This window comes from Strigops habroptila, chromosome 8 (assembly GCF_004027225.2).
Source record: "Strigops habroptila isolate Jane chromosome 8, bStrHab1.2.pri, whole genome shotgun sequence".
Taxonomy (NCBI): Eukaryota; Metazoa; Chordata; class Aves; order Psittaciformes; family Psittacidae; genus Strigops; species Strigops habroptila.
Genome location: NC_044284.2, coordinates 24554472 through 24582468, shown reverse-complemented (window position 1 = coordinate 24582468; position 27997 = coordinate 24554472). Strand labels below are relative to the sequence as shown.

At 44.1% G+C, this 27997-nt stretch overlaps 3 protein-coding genes and 1 long non-coding RNA gene across 8 annotated transcripts; 2 read left to right on the top strand and 2 right to left on the bottom strand.

The window, feature by feature from the left end:
• Positions 1 to 191: 191 nt before the first annotated feature.
• On the bottom strand, positions 192 to 8620 carry SELENOT (selenoprotein T). 3 transcript variants are annotated; one of them, XM_030495040.1, is made up of 6 exons: positions 8369 to 8620; positions 7255 to 7365; positions 5967 to 6093; positions 4434 to 4521; positions 2843 to 2994; positions 192 to 1003 (listed from the first exon to the last, which is right to left on the bottom strand). In XM_030495040.1, exons 1-5 carry the CDS (start codon positions 8506 to 8508, stop codon positions 2870 to 2872), a joined length of 591 nt encoding a protein of 196 aa, XP_030350900.1. In that variant the 5' UTR covers positions 8509 to 8620; the 3' UTR covers positions 192 to 1003; positions 2843 to 2869. The 3 variants fall into 3 exon arrangements, with proteins under 3 accessions (XP_030350900.1, XP_030350899.1, XP_030350902.1); XM_030495039.2 differs by lacking the exon at positions 2843 to 2994; XM_030495042.1 differs by lacking the exons at positions 2843 to 2994; positions 7255 to 7365 and having other exon boundaries at positions 8369 to 8561.
• LOC115611717 lies at positions 6320 to 22511 on the top strand. Its single transcript, XR_003992671.1, has 3 exons — positions 6320 to 6488; positions 6674 to 6678; positions 22501 to 22511. It is a non-coding gene; the product is annotated as an uncharacterized LOC115611717 (long non-coding RNA).
• EIF2A (eukaryotic translation initiation factor 2A) lies at positions 9108 to 25345 on the bottom strand. Of its 3 annotated transcripts, none has more exons than XM_030495030.1 (14): positions 25234 to 25345; positions 22312 to 22381; positions 21914 to 21988; positions 20346 to 20464; positions 19105 to 19204; positions 18651 to 18733; positions 17354 to 17427; positions 17055 to 17199; positions 16036 to 16152; positions 13093 to 13664; positions 11652 to 11768; positions 10662 to 10805; positions 9687 to 9752; positions 9108 to 9603 (listed from the first exon to the last, which is right to left on the bottom strand). In XM_030495030.1, exons 1-14 carry the CDS (start codon positions 25259 to 25261, stop codon positions 9538 to 9540), a joined length of 1776 nt encoding a protein of 591 aa, XP_030350890.1. In that variant the 5' UTR covers positions 25262 to 25345; the 3' UTR covers positions 9108 to 9537. The 3 variants fall into 3 exon arrangements, with proteins under 3 accessions (XP_030350890.1, XP_030350891.1, XP_030350892.1); XM_030495031.1 differs by having other exon boundaries at positions 10662 to 10790; positions 25234 to 25341; XM_030495032.1 differs by lacking the exons at positions 16036 to 16152; positions 17055 to 17199; positions 17354 to 17427 and having other exon boundaries at positions 25234 to 25343.
• Positions 25346 to 27054, top strand: SERP1 (stress associated endoplasmic reticulum protein 1). The gene is made up of 3 exons (XM_030495044.1): positions 25346 to 25683; positions 25787 to 25862; positions 25982 to 27054. Exons 1-3 carry the CDS (start codon positions 25600 to 25602, stop codon positions 26020 to 26022), a joined length of 201 nt encoding a protein of 66 aa, XP_030350904.1. The 5' UTR covers positions 25346 to 25599; the 3' UTR covers positions 26023 to 27054.
• The last annotated feature ends 943 nt before the right edge of the window (positions 27055 to 27997 follow it).

Genomic DNA, 27997 nt, shown 5'->3' with positions numbered 1-27997 from the left:
CACCCCAGGAAAACTCCCAGCCCCTGCAGGAGAACCACACCAGGACTGAGCTCTAACCCAGTGAGCTCCCCAGAACAGCAGTGCCTGAGCTCCAATTGCAGCTGGGCTTCAGCAGGAAGAGACAAGAGCACTGTGTTCCCTCCAGAACACAGAGGCTGTGAGGGGCTTCAACAACACAGACACAAGATTAATGACTTTGGAAAGTAGGCTTTTTATGCTTTTTTTTTTTCAGTTGCAGTTCTAAGAATATCCATCAGTGACTCAAACAAGGTACTTCACACAGTAAATGAGAACTCTTTATTTAAATTAACTTTCCTGGTTTCTATTTAGGGCAGTAGAAAGGCCCAGCTGCTTCTCTCTTCAGAATGGTCAAGGAAAAACCTCTTGAACTGGCCAACACAATTTAAAGAGCAGCTGACCTTAATTTTTACTGAAGTCACAAAACAATGTAACTACTCTGCAAATAATCTTGTTTATATAATTTAGTATATAATGCACTGTTCAACTCTGCCATATATTTTGAAAAATATACAAACCTGCTTTAACCACATTAGAGATATTTGCTAGACAGCTGTCACTTAACAGTTTAGGACAACATCAGATACTCCTATAACTTCATTTTAAACTACAAAAAGAACATAAATTCATATAAAATACAACAGATTAAACAAACATCTTTTTCGAAGGAAAAATTAGGTATCAACTCAATCTGCGGTCGTGTGAAACATGAATATAAAATAAGTTACAATTAGTAATGCCTGCATTGCTGAGCTGTGAACTGGTCGAATGAAATCTTAAAAAAACTATACAGTATTATTGCACTCCATGACTGTGCAGGATCTGGTAATACGCCAGCACTGAAAGAGCTCTTTCATTAAGTTTTTCTCAGGAGGCACAACGCAGCTGCGAGAAAAGCATCCAGTCTGTACTAACAGCGCGCTGTCTTCAGTACAGGCCTTCATGGGTCTGCGCCGCGCTGCCTTTGGAAATTGCCACTTAATGCCTGGAAATGGAGACACAAGCGTTACAGTCGGCAGCCACGCCTGCCCCACAGAGCAAACTGCCTCTGATGCTGCCAGAACAGAGCAGAGGCAGTTGCTGTATCTCGGGAGAACAGCAGCCAGGCACGCTTCGGGTTAGAAACCTGAACTACCAGCACTGTCTCTTGGGAGGTTGGAACTCAGGGCAAGAGAGTACTGTCAGCATTTAACTGTGGAGAACGGCCCGCAGGGACACCATCAGAATGAGGTGTAGTTAGCTTGAACTGATAAGGAGACACTGAGACACAAAGTCACTGAGCCTCACTATCAGCCTCTTCTCCAGTGTTACTTCCCACATGGATGGAAGTACAACTGCAGGGGTTTTTTGTTGCCATTCTTCTAAACTCATCCATTAAATTAAATTCTACATAACAACAATCTTAGCATGTTTTGAAAGCTTAAAAGTGACATCAAGCTACTCTGCAAAGAACACTAAGACCCTCCAAGCCCATACATGCAGGATGCTGGGCTTCAACAAGCCCATCTGAAAGACAGGACCACCAAACTTTTTAATACAAAATAGTATTTTAAAAATACAAACCAACTTACTTCATATTTCAGACAACTTTTGCTAAATTACTAGGACAAACCAGACTGAGCTAAACAAACAACATCTGCAGGAAGCAGAAGTCAACTGTTTCTCATGTTCCCTGCACAAGGTAGCAATCTCTCTGAATTGCTCCCCCTACTTCAGGAAGCCTCAGGAGTGTCAGCAGAGGGAGAACGGATAGGGCACAAAAGCAGGGCTTGAAGCCTGAGCTCTGTAGCAGTGAGGAACAGCAGAGTGAGCCCTGGGCACACAGCGTGGTTTCCTGCAAGGAGCGAGACTGGAGGCAGGGCTCTGGTAGAGCTGAGTGTCTCCGGACACAGACCTCTCCCTGCAACATTCTTGTTCATGCAAATACGAACTTGCAGAAGCAAAGTCATATTCAACAGAGCTCCAAAGGAATCTGTGCAGGTGTCTGAACAGAGCCAGGTCATTAACTGCTACAGCTGGGACCAACTGATCAGTTTGGTCACCATCAGTGAGATGAGTTGCAAGATGTCAGCTGACTGAAGTGGCAGCGCAGGGTTGGTCACTTGGGAGCGGGCTCTCTGTTGGCAAGGCAAGGCCAGGGAACCCGTCTCTCAAACCAAAGCATTCTTGTGCAGCAAAAACCTGCAACGCAGCCAACCAGGACTTCCCTTCAGTGGTCTCCTAAGGGTCAACTGCCAGGTTTTGCACCAAGACAATCTTTTTGTAGCACATCAATGTTCCAGTGAAGAACTGTAAGCTAAACAGGTGACACAGGAACATGGAACTGGTTTGTCGTAAAATATGGGAGCATGGATGTGAACCCTCTGCTCCTAACAGTCAAGGACTGTTTGCAAAAGGTTAAAAGAGTGCAGCACATGGTTGGAAGCAAGAAAATGTTCTACTTTCTAGGGTCGTGCAATTCGATTAGGTTACAAGTTACACAGAAGTCCTTTGCACACAAACTATTTTAAGGCACATAATGCAGAGTGGTGTCTAATCTCCGCACAACACCGTTCACTAACTTAAGGCCTTCTGCACGCAGCAACATGTCATCTTCTGCCCAAATGAACACCAGTTTCCGGTTTTGAAACAGGCAAAAACGCCAAACCAAAACCTCCCACCAAAACAGTAAAACCACACATGTCAATTTAGTCAAAGTCACTAGAGCTGGCTCTCCAGCAAGACACTTTCAAATGAACAAATACACAGTTACAACATTCAGTCTGCAACACGCGGTCCCTCGCACCAGAGCCAACAGACAACTGGTGACTGGAAGAAGACTTACAAGAAGTTTCAGTGCTGATAGATGGGGCTATGATCGATGATGGGGCATTGACTCCATGTGCACATTGAGCTTCATTTCGTTATCAAGAATTTGTACAAGCTGCTGCATGGAAGGAAGGTGGCCAGACTCTAGCTTTGACCACACCGGAACATCTACCACAAAACACACGGAGGGGAGAAAAGCACCATTATATTGACAGAGTCAGAAAACACGTAGGGCTAGTTCAAACATAAAATAAAAAAGATCTAGGAAGCTATGCAAGTCCGTACTATGATATATTGAGGAAAATATCTGGATCAACAGCACTCCAAACCTCTGGCTATACTAAAGCCCGGACGAGCCACGAGAGTAAGAGTCTAATGCTTCAATTTAGAAGTACACCACATGGATTTAGAGGTTCAAAGTATACATTGACAGAATGCCTAAGAATGGATTAGTGAGTGGCAAACCAGCATACTGAGTTTTCAAAACATGGCTAAACCTCTGTGGGTCTCATTTGTCTTCATCTCACTCTGTCTAACATTCAAGCCTGACACTCAAAAGTTCTGCTTGCCACAATCTGGCTTGGAAAGTTCCACTCAAAATAGCTGCAACCATTATTGCCACTCCCCGGATATAAAAGGCAGCAGAGTCCATAAATACTTAAGGGTAAGCACAGCATTCATTTCTGCTGTTGACAAACACTCCCTCAAACATCCATCACTGCTATAGCACTTCATGAACCCACACTGAAAAATACAACTGTTGTCTTTGACATAAATCAAAAGCCAGACTGGAACCACAGTGTCCCAAAACACAAACTAGAAACATACAGAAGCCCAGATGTGACTGTTCACCCTGGGAAGACTTTGCTGTCAATTCTAAGCTGAGATTTAGGACTAGAAGCGCATTGAGTTCAACTACTTTGATGCAATACAGTCATCTTTAAAAGGTTCTGCAGTATATCATTTAGAAACCACTACATTGAAATGTACCCTGCACAATCATAAATTGAGGTTAAAGCACAGACCTAGATCACATACTTGCACCTAGAGCTTGAAAAATTCTGTACTCCATCAAGCTTACATAATCTTTAAAATTATAAAATTATTTGAAGGCAGAAGGCCCACAAACTCTTAACCTGAAAAATCAGTATTGCTATCCACTGGTACGGAAAGCTGGGAATAGCAATGGATTCAACAGGATTCCAAGGCTAAAACGCATTACAAAACAGAATAGGGAAAGCACCTGATTAACTGTAGATTATGCTTCCCTAGCTCATCATTTCTTACTTAATGCCATCACATATAAAGAAAGAACATAATACTGTTATTCCAAATGACCAAGCAAGTCAGTTTTTACATAGCTGTTTTAAAATATATGTAACTGACATCTCTATGAACTGCTTTATGACTTCTACGATTTTCTTAATTTATTGTGATATTGAACACGTGAAGTTTCAAAACGGATGCTAATTCCCATATCCCATCACACTTTGAAACACACCCCTTTTCATAACACCATCCCTCATTCTCCCCCCCGCCCAGCTCTCACACTGTGTGTGTATACATGCAGCACAACGAGATTCCCTTAAACAAAGTTCTCAGCTCACCATTCAAAGTTATTTCAAATGCACCTGTTGACATACACTGGTTCTCAATCATGTTGCTCAGGAAGAAGACCATCATACAAGCATAGACCTAGGAGAGAGCAGAGAGAATCCCGAGTACTTCAGCCATGTGAGCCACAGCTTATTTCATTCACTCCTAACATGCTCTGGCAGTTTACAGGCATCTCTGAATCCCCCCTGCAAGTTAAGTAATCTTTCAGTCACAGACACATCTTCCTTTCATCCCCTTTTCAAAAAGATCGCGCACATTGCCTTCCCTAAACAGGTGTCAGCACTGCTCTGAAATCACCCAATTCACTGTCCTGATTCAAATCACGTTACATCTTCTCACTCCTTCTCTCCACAGATTGACGTCCTTCGTACAGCCAGCGTGCAGATGTGGCTACAATGGCACTTGTGCGATGACAGACAACAACCGTTCCTACACATTGCCTGTTGTTGTCACAGTTAACACTCCAGATCAAAGAACCACAGGGGGAGACACAAACAGCAGCTCCAGTCAAAATGAATTTGTTCATGAGAACTGTCAACCCTCGAGCATTTTTTCCAGCTCATCATGTGGGATTTTCTTTTGTGCATTGGTGCCTCAGGATGACACGATGCAATCTTCAGCAACACAGCATCGGCCTCCAACGGCAGCACCTTTACAATTCCCTTTTCAGGCACAAGGGCACATTCACAGGGGCTACTGCAATACTGAAGAATCCAGCATAGGAGATCAGTCATTCCACAGCCAGCCTAGCTGGGTAGTGCATTTGGCCCATTTAATTAAACAGGATACATTGCAGCTTCTCTACATTCAAACTAACAGGTTACAGAGACCCATTGCACTGGGTAGCCCAATTTCAGGATCTGTGCACCAGTAGCATACATAAAGCAATAATAAGTCGCTTTTGTCTAGTACAATAAATCTGGCATAAGGTCACTATAGATCAGAACACAACAACATTATTCTGTTAGCATCATCAGTACTGACTCACAGAGATACGCATCCCACAAGGCACAGCCTGTCATGCCCAAGTATGTTCTGCAAAAACACCCACAAAATTTCAACTTCATTTTCCTAACCACCATCTAATTGCATGCCTAATCTATTAGAAAGTCTGATGAAAGCAACAACTGCAAAATAGTTCTGAGACAATAGAAAAGGGAAGCTGCAATTTTAACACTAACAATACAGGCTTGAAACTCTACTCTTGTGCCCTAAAAAAATAAGAAGATCTTTTATTATCTTTGTCAGCAACATTAACCTCAGCTATCCCTATGGAACACCATCAGCTTGGAAAGAGATGCTGAGAATCAAATCTGGGTCTGTCAAAAATATGAAGCGCTACTATTAATTATGCTATGGTGAAATTCTCCAGTATATTTGGTTACAGAAGCCTAAAGGTTCTGTTAAGGCTGCAGTGAACAAAAGTTGTCAGTAAGAATTGTGAAGCACTCCCACAGCACTTTAGAATGAAGTCATTCTAAAACTGCTTTTCCAAAAATCAAAGAAGAAAGTATGCCATTTACCTTATTTTCTTGGCCCCACTGCCAGATGCTTGGAGCTTGCATGCCAAAGAAAGCAAACGGATCCTTGCCAACGATTATTAAGCCTATTAATACTAGTTTGAAGACAGACAGGAAGGATGCTATGTGCCTATCAAAAGACAACACGTAAAAGTGACTTAGAAGGTTCACAATTACTACTTCACCACGTCATAGGTATAATTCACCTAATGGAAGAATTTTGACAGTGTACAATCAGTTTCAGAGAAAATACAAAACTTTTCAAGTAAGCTTATCTCCTGGGGAAGGAGTATGGAGGGAAGAGAGTCAAGAAATCCCCCCACAAAAAAGCACCACACATCACCAAACACACGCATGCTCAGAAGGACACCACTAATATGCTTCTGGTACACCAGGCTTACAGAAGTTCTGGGGTTTTGTCCTCCTAGGCAGACCTCAAGCAGAAATTTGCTTTCAACTTATACTTGTCCAAAATGGATAATACACTCAGTTTCTTAAACAAGTTGTCCCATATTAGAGACACACGTTTAACTGACATGCACTACTTCCTCATATTTTCCCAGCAGATGCAGAAAACCCCACAGCTTCTTGTAAGAATCAAGCCTCAAGCCAGAGAGCAAGTTAACATTGAGGTATTCGATCCTGTAGCATTTCCACCATTGTAATTATTACAGTAATTAGGTCAAGAAGCGGTTCAGGAGCCACCACAGTAACTGTGTCATCACTTTCTAGCACACACCCAGTGGTTTAAAATAACAGAAAAAACACTATTTTCATTTTGCCTTTTTCCAAGTTTCTTCGAGCTCCCCCTACCTCCCAAACTTTACTTAAGGACATCTTGATAGTCTCTCTGGTGAGGTTAGCACTCCCCTGACTTAGATGTTAAAACTAAATTCTTCCCTCCTCTCAAACCTTAACCTATGACAGGAATTAGTCACCAAGTGCATAAACCTGAGCAACAAATGTGAATTTATGTCCAGATACATCATGAGGAAAAGTTGGAAAAATTCACTGTGGAAAAAAAAAGGTTAATGATATGATTTACTTTAGATTGGAACACGATAGGCCTCACCACACAGGTATCCATCCAGATGGTAACATCTGTATGGAAAACTAAGGTGGCCATCTGGAAGGCAGAACATAACTGAGCTTGTATGCAATTCTAATGAGAAAAAACCCTGAAGTTTCTATTTTCAATATTATTCAAGCGTAAACACTCATGTTCACCACTCACCACACTGAGCTCACGCATTGGAAAAAAGACAATTAGTACTGCTGGTCATTAGCTTACCTATATATAGGTTGAGGAAGGTAGTTCTCCCCTTCGATTCGGATGTCTGGGTACCGCTGGCTAATAACCCGCATGTACTCCTCAAACACCCGCCTGTAGCCTCAGGAGACACTAAACACAGACAGGGATTGTCACTGAAACTGGAGTGCTGCGTGTCAAAGCCACTGCTGAACTGGCAACGCCAGTACCTGCGCTGTTCATGAACCGTTCAGTTTAAAATAAAACTTCATTCAAAGAAGAAAACTGATCCACAGCTAAGTTAGACATCCCAGACCCTGGCAGCTGGCTGTGCACCCGGGCTTACACAAGTTTGTTTTCACAGCACAGACACAATGTTCTGGCAAAGCCTGCTGGGCAAGGAATCGTGGGTTTTCCCTGCAGGAAGGTGACACAACCTGGACTCTGGGAACCACAGGGAATGTTCCCGTTCCTTCCCGGAGCAGCAGTGGGCCTGTCCCGATCCCCGGCAGCTCTGCCCGTCCTCAGAGCACCATGAGGACACGGTGACAGGCGCTGCGGGCTTCGGGATTTTCCGCAAACAGGCTACACGTGCTAGAACTGCTTCACCCCTCCTGCTCGGCCTGATTCTGAGCAGCCAACACCATCAATAACGTTCCTAGAATGATGCAAAGGTGCCTGGTCTCCCTGACTACTAGCAATAATTATCAGAACCCCCAAAAAAAACCCTTCGTTACAGTCTTTGCTAAAGTATCAGTTCCTCGCAAAGGTAATCCCAAATCAATAAACCGCCACGATTTATATGAAAAGGGCCTTAAAAGAAGCGGTATTCCGCAGGCCAGAGTTTTCCCGGTCATTTACCAGGCGCTAACGGTTACCGCCAGCACCCGAGCCCCGCGCAGGGCGGCCCACGGCCCCGGGAAGAACAGGCCGGCACCCGGTGCCCCCGCCACCCCCTGCTCCCGCTCCCGCCAGCCTGTCCCGCGAGGCCGGGCCGGCCTCGGGCCCTCCTGCACCCCGCTCCCGCGCACGAGCGGAGCCGGACCGGGGCCGTCCTGGCAGCCGCATCCCGCCGCCGTGCCGCTGAGGGGAGGATGGGGGGGAAAGGGGGAAGGCGTAGGCCCGGTCCGCGCCGCCATCTTGCCGGGCGCCTCACCAGATCTGGAACTTGAGCAGCGGCCCAGTGGCGTAGGCCATGCGCAGCTTCTTGGCGGGCAGGCCGCTCTGCTCGGCCGAGCCGCCGCCCGGCCGCGCCGCCAGCGCCAGCAGCAGCAGCAGCAGCAGCACCGCCCGCATGTCGCCGCCGCCCGCACACACCGCGGAAGCGCGCGAGCCGCCGCACCAAGGTCACGCGAACGCCGCCCGGCCCCGCGCAGGCGCCGCCGGCCACGTGACGCCCGCAGGCCCCCGCCCCCCCCCCGGGAGCGCGGCCACCTGCAGCCGCGGGCTCGTCGGAACGGGGTGGTTTAAAACGCTCCGTGTTTTAATTAAGCAAACGCTACGTGACGGCGAGCGGCCGCCGCGAACGCTGCGCCAGCCGCAGGCTGCACGGCGGGCGGGAAGGACGTGGCACCCGGCGCTCGCTGCGGCCCAGCAGCGGTGCCCGGGTGAGGGGAGCACCGCGAGAGCTGCGCCCAACCCGCCCCTGGCCACCCCTCGGCGTCAGAGCCCGCCGCTCCTGCCCTGCGCGCTCAGCGCTTCGCTCTGGCGGTCACGAGGAGCAGAGACGGCGGGATGAGAGCTCGAAGAAAGGAGAATAAAAATCGCAGAGTGAAAAAGGGTGCAAGGGTCCCACAGCAGCTGAAGCCTCATTATCCTTGGCACTGGATTATTTTTGATAATAACAAAAATTGGCTGTGGTGGCACAGCCTCTTTGTTCTAAAACTCTGCCCTTGTAGCAAAACATACGTACTTTTATTATTAAATGCTCTTTATTTTTATCTACATCCCATTATTGCATAAAGATCACATCTTTTTAAATATAATAAAGCTATCAAATGGGTAAACCTCTCATCACTTTCTCTCCTCACACCCAGACAAGGAAAAGAAACTAACAGGCTGCTTCTAGGTTTTTTAGGCTTTGAGAACATAATCATGTTTCTGGTTTGAACAACAGCAGAACTGGCTGATACGGTATTTGTTACTCATGTACAGTTTCACCTGTGCACAAATCTTTAGGAAAGCTTTGTAAAAGGCAAGTGTGCAACAAATCTGTGGACTTTTGCATCCTCAGTCATTTACTGAAACATTTTATGCGTTCAAGTTAATACAAGTTAAATTTTGCATGAACATCATGTTAACACCTCACTGAATTTCCATGAAGTTTTAAAGGCCCAGTTCTAGGTCTTCCAGTTCCTGAAGGAGAGCAGTTTCTTTCTGAATCTTCTCCAACTAGAACAAAAAAGCACAAGATGTCATAGATGTACGCAGCTTATTCAACTTCCATTTTAAAATAAGCTGCATCTTAACGGTACCTGATTCTTCTCTAGCTGTTTGCCAGCAGCTGCTTGTTCTTTCAGCTGCTCAATTGCCTTTAGTTTCTGTAAAACAAAACAAAAAACCCCACACTAACACAAAGATATTGATGAACCAAGAATAGAAAAAACAGTCTTAGAAGTTCCTGCACTTGCAATTGCCTGATTTACCAGGAGGCAGGTCTCAATAAGGAAGGCACATTTCATTTAAGCATCTCCAGATGCTCAATCCAGAACTTCCCACCAATAAAAGACATTTCTTTCAAGAACAAAACCTATAGGATAGAAGCACTTCCTAGTTTCCGGAACATAAACACCATGCATTATCTCCCTGAAGGGCTAGATCCAAATTCAAAAATACCCCTCCACTATACTATCCCTCCTCACCACACATTTTCCCCAGAAAGCCTGGAATATTAATCCCATTAGAGACCATGAAAAGCTGGAAGCAGCCAGAAGAAAAAAGCCCTGATGGGTTATGCAGAAATGGGGAGATTCTCTAGCCTGAACCAAGCAACTCCCACTCTGAAATTATTTAATCAAGAATTTCCAGGACTGGCAGTGAACTTTGGCCTCATACCGCTTAGCAGTTAGGGAAGAAACTGAAATAACACAGCATGGTTCCCTCCTCAGATCCGATATCTAGTAAACAGGCAGCTCACACAGCTGGTTTCTGAGCATTAAAGCTACCCCTGCCGCTTGGCTGTGCAAGCTGCAACAGTATGTGTAACAGGAGACTGGAACAACCTGGCTGAGGCTTCTACACTGCCACCTCTGATGAGGTCTTTAGGAGTCTGACAGGCATTGACCTCTATTGTTCTACCGGATGGAAAAGCAAAGGAAGCTGGTTTACAAATTCAGGAAATTACCACCTATGTAAATGCTGAGCTCAAGTCACCCTATAATCAGACTCGATCTTACAGACCACCTCTGTAGGGAAATTTACTGTTTGTTAGAAAAAAGAAATCCCCTCACCTTTTTTAAATTCTTTATCTTCTTGTCAACTTCAGGATCTCCTGATGTAACGGCAGGCACAACACTCCGTGGTGCATTCTGTGATGCTGAGGACTGTGTAGAATCGTGGTTTGCATCAGCTTTGGCCTCCTGTAGACAAATAGACTAAACACATTAACTAGAAAATGCTTTTGATTACAAAGTGACAGAGAAATGTCTTTAATTATTTGAGGGATCCATTTAATATTTCTTCTTTCACTAGTATGCTGCTGTACTCCAAAATTTGTGACTTGCTTTCATGTATTGCATTACCTATATATATGCTTTCCACAGAAAAAGGGTTATCTGTAACAACCCACATGCTGTTTCTTGTTTAATTTCTACTTCCTCAAGACACCAACCATACACTGTATAGGGAAATGCCAGTAAGGATGACAGGACAAACACATACGCAAATATTTTATAAAGTAGACTGGTGGGTTATTGTCTCTGAAGCAAAAGAAAGGGCTCAAAACCAGTCTAAGAAATTAAAATAATTTTAAAGAAATTGTTGCTTCCCAAATTTGTAGAAATTTTAAGGCTAACAATCAAAGCTGATTTTTATTTACCTAGCCAAAGAACAGCAATCAAAGAGGTGACACAGAATAGCTGTCTTTGGTCTGCCCTTATAACACGCCTCAGTCCTGACCTGCTGGGGCATGCGTTGAAGCAGCAAATCTGTTCTTACCTCTCACCAGCACTGAAAAACACTGTGCAGACTGTATGAGTGTAAGAAGTCAGAACTACTTAGTCTTAACATTGATTTCAGCTAACGTGCACAGCAACTAACCAAAGGTGTTATTTTTATCCTTTTGTACCTGCTTTAGTCCAATTAAAAAGTCTACCACTCTCCGCACAACTTGGCACATGCAAGACATTGAGGGCTCTCTGTGCCACTAGCAGTCACTGCTCTTTGAGACTGACTGTGAAAACTAATTAATATTATCCTTGAAAGAACTACTTCTGCAGTACCTGTTTAGCAGCTTTCTTGGCTTCATGTTTCCTTTGATTTTTGAGAGCTGTTTTAGAGAGTGGCTTATCGCTGCTTCCTGACTGTGGTTTCATGTTCTGAGGTGGCTCATCCTCATGCTGCAGGATACGCAAAATCAACAGTTAACAAAACATATACGCCATGTTGACAAGTGTGTTGGTACAAAAAACCTAACAGTGAACACGCAAACCTACTTAAGTCAATACTATATGCAAAGATGAACCATAAAGGAAGAAGAAAGAAAAAGAAAGAAAGAAAGAAATAAACGAGGAAAAAAAGGTATGTGCCTTTTTGAATAGCAGAAGGCAGTGTGAAAAGGTTTTCAAACTCACCTATTTTCAAGTTTGGATGGTACTACCCTGTATATCCTAAAGATTTCATGGATTTCTGATGAAATAACAAAATCAGCACTTTTCCTATTTTTTTGGAGGGGGGGAAATAAAAATCAAAGAGCAATAAACTAGCACAAAACTTGGCATTTTGCTTTTGCTGTCACTAGGAGTTTGAGTTAAAAAGTTGTCAAGTAAGGAAAAATGGGTTGCTGGGAAGGGTGTGTGAAAAGAAGAGGTTGGTTAGCCTTTTGGGTTTTTTTTTAAGATAACTCTTAATTGAGGAGCTGGATTGGTTTAATGCATATGACAAGATTTCTTGCCCATTTAAGAAAACACAATCATTTTATTTAACGTCTCTTTTCTCTACTACCTCTACTTGCTGATCATTTGCAAAATCAGACATTGGCATGACTAATCAATTCCTCACAAGCCAAGCAGCAGTCCCTCCTTCAAGAGCACAGGGGTCAAAACCAAAGCTCTCTAAGACTTAAACATCAAGGGTGCAATTGTTAAATGTAATTAGTGGCTACTCAGCCTACTTTGAAAACGTGCAGAAAGGCAGCTAATTAGACAAGTAGGTCATTATACTGAAACCTGTTTGAACTACAGCTGACTTGCTAACAAGCAAATCTCTTTCTGGCAAGTAAATTTACCTTAAAAAAAAAAAAAAGGCACTCTTCAGAGGACAGTCAACCACCTGTCTAGCTGGGTTTAGACTGGTAACGCTAGGTCACCCAAATCACAGGCTTCTATCTTAACTAGAGTGCACAATTTCACCATAAAACAAATTTGCAGTTTATTGTTCTCTATGTTGTAGAGAGTGGTTTTAAAGTTTGCAAATGACTGGGTAAAAGGACAATATTTGGACCAAAGAAATTTCAGTTTTCTAGCAAAGATTCTTGAAAACAGTGAGCAAAGTATCAAAGAAGATTATCAAGAGAACATCTCATAAAACAGACAACACTATTGTCAGTCCAACTGTTCTTCTCACATCCCTAATTAAAAATACAGACAAATTGGAGGCCAAGTTTCAAAGACGGGCAAAGCAATGAAGCAGAAGTTTGGTTCATATATGACACTGTCTACTTACGAGCTTGGAACTTGTTACAGGTTTGTTTCTCAGGGCTGGAGGCCTGTACGCTTGGGCAGGCTTTGGCTCAGCACTGGGCAATTCGCTAGGAACCGCCTGGTATTTTACTGCTTTCGCTGGGAACACCCCATCCAAGAAGGGCTGCCAGGAAACTTGCCACATTTCTTCATTTGATGGAACTTCGTAGTTGTGTAATAGAGAGCCAGTGTAGTGCCATATCTTGTACCCATTACTGACGCGCAGCCTGGGAGCACATGTCGCTGTTACAATATGTTCCCCGTCAGGACACCAAGCAAAGTACGTGGAATCCGAGGCTACTGGTTTGGAAATGAGTTTGTAGTTTTTAACGTCCCACACTTCCATCTGTCCCCTGAGATTCCCAAATCCTGCTAGCACTAGGATGTGTCCATGGGGGCTGTAGTAGGCAGCATTGCGAGGACCGGTTCCAAAATCAAACACAGGGTCACATTTCAGATTAAAAACTGTTGCTTTGGCAGGCATAAAACCATACACAGCACAAAACTCAACAGAATTGGGGTTCCAAACAACATCATAAATAGGACCATTTTTTGCTAAAGGAAAAGGAAAAAAGGCAGCTATTGTTAGGGGATTGTATTTTTTCAGTGCAAGCAAAAATAAAATCAATAGCGACTCATAACATTGTGCTTTGCTAAAATGCTGTGATCTAATTATTGACAGTGAAAACGAATTCTGATGATGACAGAGTAAAACCAACATTTTATCTTCTGATAATTTCACTTAAAGTGTGCAACAATAACTGTGGCCATTCCAAATTACCTCTGCAGGCTCAGCATCAGCACTTTAACATTAATCATACTTTTTTCATATAAAAAAATTCCTGTATTATTTTCCTTCATTATTCAAGTATGACCTCTCAGGACCTTCTCAAACTGTCCCACTGGAAACCTGCAAAAACAGGAGTTTTACACCAGCTGGGTACTAGTTCCTCTTTTTCTTAATCTAAGAAATATTTGGTAACTCAGCTTTGTAGAGCTAAGTAATACTGATAAAAGTTATCTTTGGACCATGCTCATGCATGGCATTTTAAAAGACAGATTTTAAAGCGAGAGCACACAAAACCTGCTTTAACACATAATGATTAAAACTTGATATTGTTAGAGGCTATTCTGGTGTTTAGAACATATGGGGTTACTGAAGAATGAAGAATTAGTGATGGAAACTCATCTAAAATATACAGGGGTAAATAAAAACCGTAAGTCATTAAACTTTTCAGAATCTGGATATCTTTATCTGTACTTCAGATGTCGTGTGCATTACTGACAATTCTCAAATCCAGACATTGACGCAAAATATCAACTGATTTAAATCGTCCATTCCTGTTGTTATTCTAAGGCCTCATTACAGCCCAGTTTCTAAAGATATAATTGCACTGTCTGTGGGGTTTTTAAATGGCATTAATCAAATGCAACTGCAGAGACAGAGGTTTGACAGAAAATTCCGTTTCTGCACGTTTCATGACAGCAAGCAGCTGGAGAGATGAGGGCAGCTTTATATGGGTTCAATAGCTAAGGCAAAGGCTGCAGCATGAGCATGGATTAGTCAAAACCAAAAAACCCTGTACAAATGCTGATGTGAAAAAAGCTTCAAAACTGGACCTCAAATGCAAACAGAAGATACAAATCCACAGGAAACGAGGCACCACTTGCTCAGAGTGCCTACCACTCGTTTTTGTTGGGGAAAAGAAAAGAAGTTTTACAAAACAGAATCAGTTTAGGTTTTTCCTTGAAAAGGAAAAACTAAATGAAATGAAAATTAATTATAAACTTCCTGTTAAATAAAGACGCATTGAAAATAAATAACTTCAAAGGGCAAAGAAGGTTTTAAGAAGCATGTAATTAAACAACTAGTGTTCTAAATCCAGGAAACTGCTCCAGAGAGATTCCAGATACTGAGTTGTAATCCCAATTATTTGTCCCCAGTGAAGTTAGCAACAAAGGGAAATGGGGCACAGTACTTGCTACCACAAGTTTTGCCACAAAAGGCAAACTGGAGATGTTCTTCCAGTCAGCACTAGTATTGAGGAGAATATGCTCACAATCTCTCTACAGTCACTTAAGCATAGATAGTCTACATCACCCCATCCCCAGTGTTTCATAGCAAACTAGACTCTCCATAATCCCAAACAAATCCTGCGTTTAACATAAACAGCAACAGCTTCAGATAATGAAAAAATACCACCATAGAGGAAATTAACGAATGGACTTCCAGTTCAAACAAGACACTGAACTTAAGTGTATCCACTTGCTTCTCTCCAACATGTAATTTTTATGTCTTGGAACACTTTCCAAGACACAAAATAAAAGACTTGTATTTGGAACTAAATGGTTTTTAAGGTCCCTTCCAACCCAAACCATTCTATAATTCTACAATTCTCTTTTCAAGTATACTTCAAAAAATTGCTCTCACCCCAATTCCTTGAATAAAAGTATCAACTGCATGTCTAGAAGTGCAGGTAGGATTATTCTGCTTGGTAACATACCTTCCTGCTCATTTTGGATTCTCAGACATTAAGATGCCTCTGTTGTCCAGGGGTTCCCTTAGCAAACATGCGCAATCCCCTTCCTGTGCACATGAAAATCCTCCCAAGCAGATTATTTGTACATACTAACTGAAAGTGTGCTCTCTGCCACTGACATTAAGACAAGTATACCAAAGATGACAAGATAATTCAGCTACTAAAAACCAAAACAAAACAAAAGAAAACAAAAACCAAACACCCCCATTCCAGAATGGAAAAAAAAAAACAACTGGTCAAGGATTCCTTGCTAAGAGTAGTTCATTTTTTAAAGATTACTTCATTACACTAACAAGAAAGCCCTCATACATTAAATGAAAGCTGGTAAAGCAATTCTCACTATCAACAGCTGTAAAACAATATAAAAATGCCCCAGAGCTACTTACGCAATTGCACAACCGCACTCTCTCCATTTGTTGCAATGTAGTGCAGAGTTTGCTCCCCATAGTATGAAGCACCTGTTTTATCAACTTCTGTACTAGCTATTACTAGCACAGCAGTGGCTAATAGGAAAGACACACAATTACTTCAATACAATTATTGCAAATTATATAAAATATTTCACAAGCTACCATGAACAAAGATTCATTTGTTCAAAGATTGGTTCGATTATTAATTCTAGTTAGTTCTTTGCATAACAGTGCTGTTATCATTCTCTTTTGAATTGCTTTTTCCTAAATATTAGGAACAGAACAAGTATCTTCTTTTCTCAGACGAAAAGTGTAAGTCTATTCATTCACCATTCAATTAATGGAAAGTGAACATACTTTTGCAGCCATAAAAATATATTCATCTGACTAAGGCAGCAACCGAGCATCCTGATCAGCCCTTGAATAAAACGTTTTATTAACAGCTTTTGTATATACATCTATTTTATCCAAAGCTATGTGCCCACGTGTGGTCTCTACATGTATGTAATACCCTCCCTGTATTCCAAAGAAAGTGAGTTGAAGTGTTTTTTACAAAATTATTCTGAAACAGCTCATTGCTAACAAACAGCAAAGCCCACAGAGTACTGTGCAAGTCACCCCAATTGATACATCTGCGTACATACAATTATACAGATTAAGAACAGTTTATGCTCTGCTAAAAGTTTATGTTTACAGTCTAAATACATTATCATCACAGAATGCAAAATTAAATTTGAATTTGCTATCCAACTGCAAAATTTACCAACATGTAGAATATTCTCAATCACAATACAGAAAATCATGGAAGTCAACACAGGAAAGTTATGAGCACCTCAGGGTATTCAGAACTGTAACCTTAACGCTGCATTAGCATTAACAGCTATCTTCAGTACAAATCTGCGCGTGCAAATTAAAAGCAAAAGCCACACAGTAAACAAAGTAATTAAATCCAAAATAAGTGGAATATAAAAAGTTTAAATATACAGCTGTTCTACCTTTTTTGTTCCATAGCATTGTCACCTTGTCAGCTTTAAAGAAGCTCTTATTGGCCAGTGCAGACTGTGGGCCACCAAAGTTGGGGTACTGGTACAGTCTAACGAATGATGGTGCACCTTTACTGCCTGGAACGTATACTGCAACCTAAAACAAAGCCACAAGACTTTATTGCAGATTATACTCTTGGTAGCACAATGTCTATTCACTACTACTAGTAGTGAAATCTACTGCACTAAAACTCAAGATGATTTCTTTTTAAGAAAACCAATAAAAAATTGTGAAAGAACCTCAGAAGTACCTTGGTTGGCTGCGCTCCTGGGGATAACGTGAAATCGTTAACCTTTTGCAAATGCAGTTTATTTGCAATAGTGTCTGCAAAAAAAAGCCACAGGTGTTAATGAAAAAACTTAATGAAAAAGCCTGGATTAGTTAACTACACCTTTTTATGGGTCTGTATCATGGATAATAAAACCCAGTATATATAAAGGATTTCTTTTACTAGCCAAACCACCATTGCTTTCATGTATTTTTATTTACAAATCCAACTTGAACCAAGCCTAGGTCTGAAACCCAGTATTTAGTATTTTGAAGTTCAAGCAGCAAGGAAGCTTCTGAACCTCAGGTGAACACAGCTCATGTCTTAAGCCAGGCACAGAATTCTTCATCTTATCTGTGCTGACTTCAGAGGAAGCAGTATCAGTCACATCCAGGTAACACGCACCATCACAGAGCCAGGGGTTCTCCCCTTGCAGCTTTACTGGATGATTGTTCCTGACAGGAAGCATTCATAAAGGCCTGCTCTGTGCTGAACATTGCCCCTTTACACAAACAACTTATGGGAAACGCATGTCTAAAAATGAAATAAACAGCAGCAACCGACATTCCATGCTTTCCGAGTGTAGCTTTGTTAACATCAGTAGGGCTAATTCTCAGGAAACTGTATCTCTCACAGGCAGTATTTTTACACAATAATTCTTCTATCAGCTATATATTTAAAAGAAAACAAAAAAAACTCCACCAAAAACCAAAACAACACACCACCGCCTCCCGCAGTTTTCTTTTATTCGTTTAAATTTTTGTTCTAATTCATCTTTTATCTTCTTTTTTTCTTCCCTTTCCCTTTTCAACCTCTATTGACTCCAAATATTCTACCGCTAGACATAAACTTTCTTGAAACAAATGCTCTAGCCTCACAACTTCATTTTTGCAATTCATAAATTTTCTAATGAGCCATTTTTTAATAGTTCATTGACAGAATACACATAACACAAATAAGTAACCACAGATCATATTCTCTATTGACAACTTCCTGGACCTCATTAAATGAGAAATAATCCAGAATCAGGCCTCTTCAATTGAAAATTAAATGCATTTCATACTAGGAAAGTCTCTGAAAAGAGAAACAAGAAAGTGAAAACATACTTCATTAAAACATAATGATTCTGAATTCCAAATTCAAATAGAATGTAGGCAATATTTAGAATAAAAAGCAATCAAAAGAAGAATTGGGGGGGGGGGGGGAAGTGGAAAAAACCAACACCCAGAAGAAGATGCCTATCTAGAATGCAATAAAATATATAGAAATACTTGCGTACTGAAGTTGTTGTTTTCAAAGAAGTGAACTTCATTGTTTACATTCCTGGCACAAATGCTTTCATCATCTGCCCAGCAAGGACACCTACATTTCAAGAAAAAAATTAGAAACACCAAATGATGCTCATCTTTAGCAGTATATGATTTTTTTCCCTCCGTTTTTACAAGCAAGTTCAAACATGATCCATGATTCAAATGGACAAATGACATCTGCATAGTAAAAAATATAAGGTAGACTTAGTTATTGTCTCCCCAGCTTTCTCTGTGGTGCAAAATGATAGTGAATTTATACTAAGAAACAATTGTAACTACATAAAAAGATAACTACAAGCATGAATAAGCTAGTAGCAGATGTATTTTGAAAGCCACTATCACACTAAAAGCTCTATTTACCTGGATCAGATTTTGGAAACCACATTTCTTTGCAAGTAATCAGTATCTGTAGACGTTACTTACCAGTTCTGCATCTTTTTCTGGATGAAAGATTTTAAACACTTTCCAGTTTTCACATCATGAAGTTGTAGGTTGGGCACTCCTGCTGTGCCATCTTTAGCAGCTGCAACAAAAACACGCATTACAGTACAGTGGTCTCCGGGGATTAAACCTGCTTCACCATGATAACACTCCACCTCCCGATTCTACAAGCAACCAAGCATGCATAAATCTTTTACAAGAAGCATCCTACCCCGAGGGACTAAACCCTAGACTGCTAATTGCTTTACCTATTAACATAAGTCTTTCTACAATCTTTCAGTCTGCAGAAAGGTGTAGGGTTTCTACTCCCCATTATAAGACTAGAACCACCAACACTAGCATAGCTTTTGTAATGCATATTTTTTAATCAAAAGCTATCCTCTTGGCAAACAATTAGGCTGTTCTCCCCTCCTACATTTTGTTTTCATAAGGATGAGATGCATTTTGTCCATCAGGATCTGCAAGCCATACAAAAAGGTTCTGCTGGTTTTAAACTCCCTACACCTCCCTACTTATCTGGATAGTACATACAGCCTGTCTATTTCTACCACTGCCCCAGAACAGACCTCCTAACAGTTCTCTAACAGTCCACAGCTGGCAACAGATCTGTCACTTGTGCTGCCTTGTCTTATCCTGCAGTCTGTCCCAGATCATGTCCCACATGCTCAGCCTGTGGCCAGCTCTTTCTGGCAAAAGCAGCACTCATACTCTCTAGACACACAACTTAGATGAGCCTGAGGCTATCTAAATTAGGAACATAAACTCCACAGAGAGGCAGAGGAGGGAATAAAGCCCTCTGGACAATGGAGAGCGCTCAAGTCAGCTACGCCTGGTGGAGAACATGACTACTCTGAGATAGCTTACAATTCTCCTTGTCTATACATGAATATAAACCACTTGAACAGCATATTATTAAAACACTCTTTGCACTAATATCAGTTAGCAATTTTTAGAAACGTGATTTACTTTAATAGAGTAATTGTTAGTACGTGCACTTAGTTTTAGTGTTTGTAAGAACAGCTGATAGCAGATGCTTTCAGAAGATGGCATCCCTCCCTCCTCCACTATACACTTGATTACCCATATAATTTTCTGTACACTTTCTGTACTGCTCATTTAGCCAATAAATATACTACAGTGACAAATCAGATAATGGAAAGCCTGCAAACCAAATTAAAACATGAAGTTACCCCGTGTACTTGTACATCTGGTAGGATACTCACTTGTATAGGCCTGCCACGTTGCCAGAACATTGTTCTTTGGTGAGAATTGCAGGCAAACTGCCTTTGGAAGATCAAAGGAACACAGTAACTCAGCACTGGTGACATTAACAACATTTACTCTGGAATAAAAAGACGTTATTTCAATAAAACATGCTTAAAATACTTCATTAATAGCCAAGGTAACTTTTTGCGTGTGACTTTTCTAGATCTGTCCCAAATTTAGTCAATGTAATGAAGTCAGAAGAGCTTTTTTTCCCCTCCTGCTTTCACTAAATTTTTGCAAGAATACATTTTAAAACCAGATACCCAACAGGAACTAAGTGAAAGCGCTGGTTAAAATATATCGCATATTTTTATCTGCAATACTTTAACTCTGAACAAGAGACAAGATACATTCCATCCATAGAGCCCATCCACACTTCCATAGTGCTGAAATTGAGCACAACAGAAAGATTCTAACTGAATTAAAACATGCATTTATCACACGTATTTTTAAAAGCCTTCTATCTATAACAACACATCATTTACGATTTGGGCTTTTTGCGATTGGGGCTGCAGGGAGACAGGGACAATAAAAAGCAAAGGTCAGAGAGCTGAACAAACAAGGTCAAGCAGCACCTCTGAATGCTCTGTATTAAAGATCTGCCACATATCGAATCCAAAAAAACAAAAAAAATCACATCAAGATGCTTCCAAGTCAGTGTTGTTCTTGGAAGCTGCATTAGGAGCCTGTTTCTCACCATCTCCCTAACTGCTCCCTCTCAGAAATGAAGATGGACAGCCCCCAAAACAAAGAGGCACAGCAGGACAGGAAAGATTTGCCATTTGGAACATTCTCATTTAAAGTGCGGGTACCTGGATACACAACCTGGTTGTTTGAAAAACATTTTCCCCCACAAACATTTCCTGGAAACGGATGTTAACAATTGACAAAAATTAAGTTTCTAATGAAAAATATTTAGGGTTAGGTCTAAATATTTTGCAGAACCGAAAATAAAAGTGAAAGTAATGAATCCTACATCTATGTTACCCACTTTAAAAGAAATGGTTACATGGAATTACTAAATACTTTTCTAACCTGTTATTAAGAATACTGGCATATCAGAAGCAGCCTTATTTTTACAGCAGCAACCCCATGATCCACTCTTACATAAAGGATTACCTCTAGGGAACTCTATAGTGCACTGGGTCTATAAAAAAGGAACCTTATGCTGTTTGTATGCAAGATGCAGAAACTCTTCATCTTCTGTGAATTTTACCAACAGATTAATCCCAGAAAACCAGGTACTATTGTACTGGGAACTATGAACACAAAAAGAAAACCTAAATAAAGCATGTCCAGATTCCAGGAATGAGTACTTTATAAATATAAGAAAACAGTAAATATTTTGTCTAATGTTCAGGAAGTAAAGCCACTACTGCAAATAATGCAAAAATAAACTGAATTTAAAGCACATATGCAAACACTTGTGTTAATAGCAACAGCCTTTACATAGACAAGAGTAAATGGCACATAACTGATCCAGTTTAATGCAAACTAAACAATTAATATAATAAAATGCACTTACTTTTCTCCATTGCACCAGCCGAAGAGGGAACCGTCCTTGCTAAAAGCAACAGCTTTGCAATTTTTTCCAGAGTCCCTAAAGAAGCAACAAATGCACATTAGGATTCAGGCATACTGCATAAGTTAAGGTATTTTGAACAAAACAAAAAGCAACCCACCAATTTTCCTGCTGCATTTTTGAGTAGCACTTTTTAACAGTGCAGTCTACTCTGCAGTTGTTCAGTGACCGTGAGAAGTCAGGCAAGCGTAAAGCCTTCAAAACCATCAATTTTCTGAACTACTGCCAGTAAGAAAAAAATCACGTATATTTATATATTTTTCAATTCTACAGTCTACCTTTACTTTTTAGAAAATAATTTCTTCTGTGCAAAACATAAAAACTAGTGAGAATAACTGTACCTTTGAAAGGTTGTGCTCTCTGTGAAACTAGGTGGCCCATTCACCATATAAAGCCCTTCTGATCCTCTCACTGCAAGAGTGAAAAAATAACTATCATTTCAAATTCACAGAATTGCCCAAAGAGAGGGTTTTTTCTAACCTGTGCACCTTGAGACCTGCACACACTTTTTCCCTGTTTGCGTTTCAAAGTGAGAGAGAGGGTTGTAAAGGAAATTCAGAATGTAACATGTGCTGAGGCTCCTGGCTCATCCACAGCAGCTGCAGGATTAAAACACAGGACAGAGGCATTGAAGAGACAGAGCTGAGCTGAGCCATTGCCCCAGCACCAGCAGCTCCAGCACACGACGTGCAGGCAGTGGAGGAACCAGTCTCCTGGACACCTCTGCAGACATAGCAGCAACCAGCAGGCACTTTGCCAGAGCTAAGGACCAAAGTGGGACAACTGCTGCCAGTCCCAGCTTTCCCGTACCTACAGTCATGCGATCAGCTCCCTGCTTTGACCGGCAAAGCCATTCCAAGGCAGCCTTCCCCACAGAGTCAGTCCATGAACCAGTTTGTCCCTCTGCCATGGGAGCACAGGTGCCAGTGCAAAGAAGGGAGCATAAGCACTGCCAAGGGCAGCGGGGCAGGGCAGGACAGACCCAAATCAGGTGCATGGTGGAGAGGCCAATGCTGAGGGCACCCCTAGAGCCCCCCAACCCACCTGCGGGGGGTGGGTATCCCCAGAGATGGGAATCCACAGCTTCTCTAGGCAGTCTGCGCCCAAGGTCAGCCTCACAGTAAAACAGCTTTTCTTATGTTTAAATGCAATTTCCTGGATGTCAGTTTGAGCCCATTGCCTGTTGTCCCATCACTGGATATAACAAACCAAGAGCCTGGCTTCACCTCACAAGATGACCTCAAACTACAAAAGAGCTGCACCTGCTTAAGGAAGGAGGGTGGGATGACATCCCATCCTGAAAAGGCCCATGGTGACAGCTCTCAACCCTGCTGCAGGAGGCACTTTCCTACAGCCTAACTTGCAAAAGCTGGGAATGCTCCATCACTGCAAGAGCCACTCGAGCATCCTGCAAAACGTAGTTGAAAAGAGCTGTCTCACTACATGTCAAAGCAAGGATTAGCTGCCTGAACACAGGAACAGCATTTGCCAAAAGAAGATTACGTCGGACTGATTTTTTTGCTGACACTAGGCAAGATTTGCTCTGACGGTAGTTTCAACATTGAACTTCAACTGGGGAAACAGAAGGCATGAAAGAAATATCAATATAAACTGTGATTCAGATTTCATTTTTTTCAGAGCTCTTGCCATGCTTATGGCACTAGAAAACAAGAAATGAAGATGAGTCACGCAAAACTGTGCAGGTGGGATAGTTGAGTATAGATTGTTATGTATCTACTTTTTTTTTTCCAGATAGTTCTGTTACAAGCACATTAGAATTCAGAGTTGAACCATGAAATGGGCAACTGTTACATAGGCATTAGCTGTGCTTTATGTGTTTTCTTGGTGTGCTGAGGTGACAATTTTCACTGTCAAACATGACTCAAGAAGCAGGATCTGTACAAGCCCAAGCTGGAGGCTCTGCAGCTGCATTATCTGAAGGAAGCGCTGTGGACAGCAGTGCAACGAGAGCTCTGGCAGCAGAATGGCAGCACCGCTGCTTGGCTGGGTCTGTATATTCATGAACCACATGGTGGAACCGATGTGCATGTCCAGCAACACCTGGGACAACAGTAACATCTGCCACCAAACATCCCTATGCTGCTCTTTGGAGCTGCCCCTTTAACTGCTGAGGGTCCTTACTCATCCTTACTTCATCTCTGACAGCGCTTTAGAAATTAACAAATGGAAACATCATAAGCAGCAGTTTATTAGACCCGGGAAAATACAGGTTTGATAGATTTCAAACCTCCACGTGCTCTATAGCCCTTTACACCCCTGGGGGTACACCATGCCCCTAACATACCTCAAGGGTACATTTCAGCAATGCTTTAAGTATGACCCACTAGCTTCACACCCCTGCCCGGAGTCTATTTTCCCAGTCCTCTGTCAGGCTGCCAAGAAAAATCAAGATCCAAATTTCGGATCTAGGTTGTAGACAGCAGCAAGTAGTCCAAAACCCACCTGGACAGCTGCAGCCCCCTGTCACACCCAAGCAAAGATAATTATGTTGGCGTTTAAAGCTTAGAAACACAGGAAAATAAAAATAAATAAATCGCGTATGCTACGGGCAACTTCAGAAGTGAGAGAAAAGAAAGGAGAACTCTTGAAAGGAACTTTCCCACAAAGCGCGGTGAATGTGCTCCTGTGAGCTACGGGCTCCGAGCGGCTGCTGAGCGGTGCAGACCGTGCCAGCCGGGCCCCTCGGCCGCCGCGGCCCAGAGCCGGGTCTTGCCCTGCGGCACCCGCCGCCCAGTCCCTGCAGCACGGCACCTCCGGGAGCGCCTCCCGCCGCCGGCCGGCCGCACGAGGCAGTCAACCGAGGCAAAGGAACGAGCACGTTTTAGAGACCCGAGAGGCTCTCCCACGGCGGAGCAGGAGGCCCGCGGACGGACCGGCGGCTGCCCAGGCGAGGAACGGACCGGGCCAAGGGCGAAGCGTGCCCACGAGGCACAGACACGGCCCGGCGAGGCACTGCCGGCCCCCCGGAACGGAGCGGGGCCCAGCCTGGCGGGCAGAGCAGGGCCCCCAGGACTCGGGGCCGGGACCGGCCACGCTACAGCAACGCAACCGGGGAAGGGGGCCGGCGGAGGTCACTGGGCGCCGGTCCCGGCCCTAGAACGCACTTGCCGCCGGCAGCCCCAGCCGCGATCCCGATCCCGATCTCGATCTCGGCCCCGGCCCCGGCCCCGGCCCCGGCCCCGGCCCCGCGCCCGCGCCCGCGCCCGCGCCCGCACCACCGCCACCACCTGGCCCCGACGCACCTGCCAGCAGCGGCGCAGGGGGCGCCATCTTGGCGCGGTGGGTTTGGCTTCGGCTTCCGCTTCCGGGTGAGCAGCGGCGCGGCCGCCCCAGAGACGTCCACGTCGCGCGGGGCAGGGGCGGGGCCGCCGGCGAGTGACGAGCCGCGGGCTCTTCCGCCCTCCGCGGCCCGCGCTGCCCCGGAAGCGGTGCTGCTGGGAGCGCGGGTTGGCGGCGGGAGGCGGCCCCGCCCGCGGCGGCGCGTGTTTCCGGCGGGCGGTGCTGCGCGGTGCTGACGCTGGCAGCAGGCGGCGCGCGGAGCCTCGCGAGCGGAGCGGCGGCGGCGGGGGCCGGGCCGTCCGGCGGTCTGTCGGTCGGTCGGTCGCACCATGGTGGCCAAGCAGCGCATCCGCATGGCCAACGAGAAGCACAGCAAAAACATCACCCAGCGCGGGAACGTCGCCAAAACCTCGGTGCGCGCCGGGACCGGGCGGGGGCTGGGGCTGGGGCTGGGGCTGGGGCTGGGGTGGCGAGCCGGGGTGACGGGCCGGGGTGACGGCGGTGCTGTGCCCGCAGAGGACGGCCCCGGAGGAGAAGGCGTCGGTCGGGCCCTGGCTGTTGGCGCTGTTCATCTTCGTGGTCTGTGGATCAGGTAAGCGGGCGGAGCGGCGCGGGCGGGCGGGCCCCCGGGAGAGCCCGCTGCGGCCCGCCCGCTTCCCTTCCGCGGGCGCTGCCGGCAAGCGCTTTCTTCCCCTCCCCGCTCTCTTGCAGCCATCTTCCAGATCATCCAGAGCATCCGAATGGGCATGTGAGGGGCCTGTCGTCGGTCGGGGCCACCCGCCCCCCGGCGCTGCCGTGAGCTGCCCCCCCCGGCCGGCGCCGTCCAGCCCCACTCTGTGCAGCAGCACCGGGCACCGGCCACATCGCATTCCAGGTCCCTTCACAGCCATTCCGAGTTTTCTAGCCCGTGCCACAGTGCCTTGAACAGCACTACATGTACAAAGCAATAAAAGTATGTTGTTGATCTACAATCGTGGACCTCCTTATTCAGTGAGGTGCACGGTCACTTTCTCTGCGGATATGCTACACTGTACACGATGTAGATACTTAGGAGTTGGCACCTGTCATGAAGACCGGTCTGGAGATCTATTTAAGTCTCTGTATAGCTGGAAATGATTTTATTTAACGTCGGAAGCCCGGATTTTTATAGTAGCTGGAGTACAAGTTTGAAGCATGTTCCTAACGAAGCAGATGGGCCATGCAGCATCCTGCAGCTTGCCAGGCACATCGTCCTCTGTACACGTAGAGTAGCCTCACTGCAGCATGTGGCAGTGCGCTAGCGCCCAAATGCTTCTCACAACGGAAAACTTTATCCTGCACCTCTTGTCCTAATAAATACGCAGTGCTTGTTTGTATAGAGTTAGTGGGTGTTACTTCGTTAGGAACCGGCGTGACCAAGCAGCAGCTCTTCCTGGCATAACCCTATGTCGAAGCTCCACAGACTGCTGAGCGGCTCAGCCAGAGCTGCCACCACCTGACCGAGCCTCCCCAGGCTGCAGGCTGTGACTGTGCTGTAAATACTTCTTGGACAGCGTTCAACACGTGGTGATAGTTTTGAATTTTGCAATATTGTATGGGAATGTTTCATGCAGGTACAGGGACCCTGTGCCCACAGTTATGCTTTTATGTGCAGCATTGGCAGCGTGTGCTATGTCTTGCAATATATATTTAATCCTATTTAAGGTGAATCCTGCTTTTAACTCAGTTTCATCTAATGATGGATCCAGTACTTAACTGCTGCCCTACGGATGATCACAGTTCCTTCTTAGTGATGCTGAAGAAAAGCCCTCCTTACACTTGTAGATGACTGTAACTCGAGATCACAGTGGGAAATGCTGCTATCGATTGTATTTTGTTGCTGATGGCCCAGGTTTTATGTTGGCCGCTTGCTGTCTGTGGTAACAAAGGCGGTCTGAAATGGGTCTGCTGTTGTACACAGTTGCTAAAGGAAGATGTCTTTTTTTCAGGTTTCTTAGCAGAAGACAAATTTAAGTCTGGTTACATTAGAGGTAATAGAAAAAAGTTTCTGTAGAGATTAATTAAATGCTTGTTAGCAGTGAAGGAGCAGATCTTTTGTATGAGTTGTCGTATATACATATGATATCATCAGGACTGGTGTAAGCTGGTGTGGCCAAGAGCATGCCCCAGAGCCGTGCAAGGTAACATGCATCCCTTGTGCTCAGACGCTCATATTTTGTAAGTGGTGTGGGGGGGAAGTATGTATAACCTCTGATTTTAAATAAAGTTCTTTTCAGGTGTGAGTTGTGTTCGTTTTGAGGTTGGCAAAATGGTGCCCTACTGGATGTTGAAAGTGGGCTGCTTCACAGTGAGTGCAGCTTGCTGAGCTTCTCCTCCAAGAGGATCCCTTTTGCTGCAGGAAGCACCGGTGTTTGGCTCATCCGGGCTCTGGGTTGTGCTAGTGCTGCGATGCCCTTGAGCCATTGGTTGCAGGAGCTCTAGCCACAGAGGCAACCCAGTGCTGCTCCCCTTCCGTGTGGGGGTTCATTGGGTGGCTGCGCCCTGACATGCCTGTTCTCTGGTCCCTGCACGTACAGTGGAAGCCCAGGGGGGGTCCCATTCCCACTTCCACAGGAGGCATTTACGCAGCCTCACGAGGGGCTGTGGTCACCTGAACCTTCATGGTGGATTTTACTGAACTTCAAAAAACAAATTTGTACAAGATGTGCTTGCTTTGGTGCAAAGCCAGCATGCATTATTGGTGTTTGC